The following is a 5,976-nucleotide window of genomic DNA, read 5'->3' on the forward strand; positions in this document are numbered from 1 at the left end:
TTTATAGGTATATAGATTACAGCTGGAATTACACAATATGTCGAATACATTGTAAGTCAACACTTACCTGGTTTATAGGTATATAGATTACAGCTGGAATTACACAATATGTCGAATTCGTGTAAAAGAACAACACTTTCCTGGTGGGTTATAGGGATGTGTGTGTGTGGTACTGTGTATTTACACTTTTAGCACGAAACATAAACTTACCTGTATACCAGACGCATTATTTCTCAAATAATGGGTATGGTCAAGTGGTTAGGGCGGTCGACACGCAACCTATTGGTTTGAAATCCAACACCGAACATGACTGCCACTTCAAGCGTGGGGACGTTATAATGTAGCGGTAAATTCGTTGGTAAAGAGTAAACCAAGATTTAGCGATGGCTTGTATTAACTAGTCTATCCTTCAAAATTAGAGACAGATAGCGCAGATATCTCTCGAGTAGCTTTGCGCGAAATTCGACAAACCAAAACCATCAAATATTATTGCCTAGCGTGATTTAGGCAAAACATAAGCGAGTAAGAATTTCTATCCCAAAACTGGTCACTTGTAGATCGAATTATTTCAGTAAAGCAGAAAATGATGTTGAAAACATGTAACATAATAATAAAGTTATTGTCTCTTTTTTTGTACTTTACAATAAAACCAGAAAACAAGCTATGAGATGATTTTATTAATGTACACTTAATCTATCAGGCCTATTATGTGGTTTATAATCTACAGCAATATGTGTACACTTGATCTATCAGGCCTCTCATGTAGTTTATAATCTACAGCAATTTATGTACACTTAATCTATCAGGCCTATTATGTGGTTTATAATCTACAACAATATGTGTACACTTGATCTATCAGGCCTATCATGTGGTTTATAATCTACAGCAATATGTGTACACCTGATCTATCAGGCCTATCATGTGGTTTATAATCTACAGCAATATGTGTACACTTGATCTATCAGGCCTATCATGTGGTTTATAATCTACAGCAATATGTGTACACCTGATCTATCAGGCCTGTCATGTGGTTTATAATCTACAGCAATATGTGTGTACACCTGATCTATCAGGCTTATCATGTGGTTTATAATCTGCAACAATATGTGTACACTTAATCTATCAGACCTATTATGTGGTTTATAATCTACAGCAATATGTGTACACCTGATCTAGTAGACCGGGGTTTCCCAAATCTATTTGAGTTGTCGACCCCTTAACGAACTTATAAAGTTGTCATCGAGCCCAAATTCTTAGAAAATAAATTATAAGGGAAACTTCACAGTCAAGAAACTTCATTATATAACCAACTTATATTCATCACAATACAATCGTTAGGAAACATAAGATGTAAAAAAAAATGAGTTTTTAATTTTCTCTAATGAGACGAATGAGCCTGGCGGGCTTTAAAAAGCGTATGAATAGGGGCCATTTCGATCCCTATCAGCCCCTAAGTCTTTATTCACCCCTTGTACAGTCTCATCGTCCATGCTGGGAAACCCTGTAGTAGACCTATACTGTGGTTTATACTCTACAGCAATATGCATAAACTTGATGTATCAAGCTTTTATTGTTATTTATACTTTATAGCAATATGTTTGTACCTCATCTATTTGGCTTATACTTCCCAGCAAGGTGTGTGCACGTGATCTACCCGGGATCTATGCTCTGCAGCAATATGCGTACACGTGACCTATCCAGCCATTACTGAGGTTTATACTACCCAGTAAGATGTATGTGTTTTTTTAGACTTATTCTATTTTTGGATCACCGAGTTAAGATTGTGGCGATTGGATATCAATCGTTGTCATGGTTAATAGCCTATACGATCACCAAAGTCTAAGTTTTAATTAAGTATTATTTTACTAGATACTTATTACTAATAACTTACTAATATTATTAATATTACTTAGCCTACGTTCCGGCTGCTAGTAAGCTGTTGTCTTCAGTGAATTCTTGAGAAGGACTGTACCTGTGATGGTGAAGATGGTGGTCTGGATTCAGCTCTAAGTCTTACTAGAAAGACTGGTTTGTTTCCACCCTGGATGTAAAAAAAAGAAGAATTAATTAATAATTAGTCTTAGGTAATATTATAGCCTACTAGTCATGGCAACGAGTTGATTGATTATTTGTTTTACTTGTAGGTCTTGTTGTATTAAAAATGTCAATACAAAGAATATCTCCAACCAGAATTCTTAAATTTCCAAAAGTACAAGATGGTTGATCAAGAAACCAAACTAAACAGGTTTTAACACGTAAAATAAGAGGATGAAGATTAGTGTCTACAATTATAATTATTGCACATTCTGTTTACAATTATAATTATCACAGTCCTTTTTACCTGTTGTACACAGATTTCATAAATGTTAGATAAATTTGATTACAGTTTAGGTAAACTTGTCGAAACGTTTGCAAACTTCTTAACTTGTCACTCTCTCGGTCATTCTTCCAACTTTCTCAACTACTTAGCCTAAATACTGAATTTTATTGAAAAGTATATAATAGTAATAAAGATGACTAAAATTATGGGAAACCTTATTTTCAACGTTATTGCAACATAATGCGAAACCTAAACCTTCTTTGGCATACATCTTTATAAAATATAATATTTATTAAATTAAATAAATATTGGAACTATTGAAAACATGAAAATTCTCAATATTTTTTTTACTTAATTGTTATACTCTTTTGTTGCCGTTCGATAAAGACGCCGCGCCACCTGGTTGATAACTTTTCAGCTCACTCTGCGGTTATCGATGCTAGATATTTTTCACTGAGAACCAGCTCGCTTGAAGCTTTAGTTAACTGCACTGGCTTTAAGCCACCCACACACCGGCACGTGGACGAACTTTGTATCTTTTATGAAACCATGTATACATGTGTGATACAACAGGCTTAGCTTCCATGAATTAATTAGTGAACTTTCTTTTTTGTCTCCATTAATAATTCACCTCCCTAGAACAAGCTGCTCCTTGTAGTGGAAACTCCATTCAACCGATTGAAGTCTGCATTTTATTTCTTTGTGTTTTGTTTCCTGTTGATTTCTTCGTGTAATCTGCCCCCCCCCTACCCAATTGTTTTTTTTACAGATTTCGATATCCAGTGAGTGATACACATTTTTATCATTGTCGATTTACCCACAATTCCGTCTAGCAGTCGAACAACAGACTTCAAAAGGTTCAGTATGTAGAGCATACATTCACTACAGTATGTGAATATATATAGTTATATATATATAAGAATTAGATCGATACAGAAATTCCAAAGATCCTTAAGCTTTCTCGCAGTTTCCTTTGGAATTTTCCATTTGTAAAAAAAAAGGACTCTTAACATCTTAAGAGTCTCCGTTCAAGACACGTTATTCTGTTTCGAGCACTCTTCACCGCTACTTGCTATTGGATACTAAGCTTAGCTGAGGCGCTGAGACGGGTATATAACAGGTGGCAGAAGGTATACAGCTCAATATTATTCAGCAATGTCAGACAGTCAGTCGGATGATCACCAACTGAGTCAAACAGAAATGAATATCTTAAAGGAGAATACAGTAAGGGGAGCGTCAGACAATGAAAGTAAGTCAGCTAATACACATTTATTATTCACACTATTGTTTTCTGTGCGATTAAAATTTTATTTATATTCGTATAAAATGTGTTCTCATAGATGATGCGCAAGTTTTCAATAAAGCTCATGAGCCTTTTTTTAACTTTCAGAGTATTTATAGTTTATCTTTCTTACAGTAATACAGTTTGGATATCCAAACTTTTTTCTTGTGACCGCTTCAGTCAAACTGACCAGGATTTGTTTATTCTGAGGATTAGATAGAGTTATTCTTTTTTAAGTGACAATCGACAACATTTTGATTCCAATTAATAGCAGTTTACATTTTCAATTTTGTGTATTGTCTTTTGGTTAAAAGTATTCCATCCCTTTCACCAAATCTATCAATCCTTCGTCGGGAAGGTGTTCAGTAACAAACACATACACACCACATACACTAATTATGGATGAGAAGGCAGCTCTTCCCTTTTCGTTTGTTTGTATAGTGTCATAAAATTACAATCATATCGACATTTATTTTGGGGGGAGGGCGAAAGAGATACTGCCCCTATATTAGAGATGGAGAGTCCTGCTCCCCCTCTCCCTTCTACTTATGGATAACGTGTAAAAGCTTGTGTTTTCTTCCGTTAGAAACCAGATCCTGATGAATAAGGCAGTCACACGTTTTTAAGTTCGTCATGGATGTTTATGCTAAAAACCTATAACACATCCAAGATGCCGTTGATTTTACTTTGGAAACAATTTAAATCGTAATTAATCTATGATTTAATTTGTTGATAAAATATTATTTGTTATATCTTTAATAATAATAAAATAAATATTTCTAAATTAAAATAAAACATTAACCATACTCAAGAAAAACTCAGTTTGAGGTCAAACTGCACTTCTCAGCTGAACACTAACATTTTACATGACCTTATAAATGATCTTGACCTTTAATATTAATCCTACTTTGACCTCCAAACACATATTGAATTAATAGGAAAACTACTTATTATTGTAGAAACTGACGCGCGACTTTCTGATACAGAAAATCAAAAGCTTCTGAATTTATAAGTTCAATTACAAAACTGACAAAATATGTCTAACTTGATTGATATAACAGCGTCTGTAACCGTTTGAGGGTTAGCAGTGGATTCCATCAAATTCTTCGTAGTATTCTAACATTACTAACCGTTTCTTGAGTTTTTTCTGGGATTGGCAGCATTAAATATTTCTGTCGCTCCATTTTTCTTGTACACCTACACATAAAAACAAAAGAAAAAAAACATTTGACATGGTTCATAAGTCATGATTGCTTAAGGCAAGGTCTTGCTCGAAAGAAACAAGAGGAACGAATTAATAATATAATTTATGTATCTAGTGTTCATGGACACACTGTACGCATACATTAACGTATATCACAAGTTGCTCTGAAACGATCCGTCGAAGATGGAGGTTTATAGCACGTGTCGTTACATAATCTTTGCATTAGGCCTGTGATAACTGGTTGAAATTGTTATTGAAAACACGAAGGCTAACTTTTCTACAGTGTTTTAAAACTTCCTACTAAAGATATTCTTTCTTCGGTTTCTGAACAGCTGGTTCATGTGAAGGTTGAAAGTGAAGAACTGGAATAGATAACAGTAATTGGTCACAGAAGGAAAATTTATACGAAATTTGTTACTATTTTCTTCCTTTCCTCGTCTAAAGACGCCTAAAAGACTAGACTTGGTACTTGATGGAATGTTCTACGCTTCCGCTAAAATTTGCATATAAAAATATTATATACATCTATAACACTAAAGATATATTCAAAAAAGCTAAACTACCCTATTATCTAACTTGTATAAATGCCAGTGTGTGTCACGTCACGTTTTCTTTCTCGAGTCATAAAAGGCAAAATGCATTTATCCAGATAGAATAGTTCAATTACTGTCTGCCTATATTAAGATTTTAGTATGGGGGTGCAATGGTGCCGTGAGGGGAGGGGTGCCGTAAAACCTTATAAGTATAGTGAGTGTTGGTATAATAAGCCTGAAGTAAAGATGTAGTGTGGGATCACCTAGTCTAGAGTCAAGAGCATAAAATTTATCATGAAAGTAAAAATATCGATTCAATTTTTAACTTAAATCTTTCTGAATTAAGCTATTTTCTGTTATATCACCAACATTTTAAATAAAAACAAACCTATTTAATCAACCGATACTCTAAATTAAGAAATCAACAAATATATTTCCAATTTTGTTGTCTATACATTTCATTTTATACTTTCAGTACATAGTTGCCAAGCCACGTGACATAAAAGCCATCGCTGGAATGTAGTGTTATCAAAACGCACTGGCTTTTCTATATATTAAAAGTTGTTAATCTAACTGATTTTTACTAATACTTATTCTATGAATACGCCACGAATTCATTCCATGAATGATCTTAATT

General features: G+C 34.0%; 1 protein-coding gene across 3 annotated transcripts in view; it reads left to right on the forward strand.

The window, feature by feature from the left end:
- The first annotated feature begins 2,929 nt into the window (after positions 1–2,929).
- The window catches only part of LOC106460607 (synaptotagmin-15-like), a 49,490-nt gene continuing 46,443 nt past the window's right edge, over positions 2,930–5,976 (forward strand). For 2 of the 3 annotated variants that reach the window (XM_022387370.1, XM_022387368.1), the window contains exon 1: positions 3,464–3,569. In XM_022387370.1, coding sequence (XP_022243078.1) covers positions 3,564–3,569 — 6 coding nt within the window. In that variant the 5' untranslated portion in view covers positions 3,464–3,563. Of the gene's footprint in view, positions 3,570–5,976 lie in introns of all 3 variants that reach the window. The other variant, XM_022387369.1, reaches the window with a different exon arrangement.

The sequence above is a fragment of the Limulus polyphemus genome, unplaced genomic scaffold, assembly GCF_000517525.1.
Source record: "Limulus polyphemus unplaced genomic scaffold, Limulus_polyphemus-2.1.2 Scaffold803, whole genome shotgun sequence".
NCBI classification, from domain to species: Eukaryota; Metazoa; Arthropoda; class Merostomata; order Xiphosura; family Limulidae; genus Limulus; species Limulus polyphemus.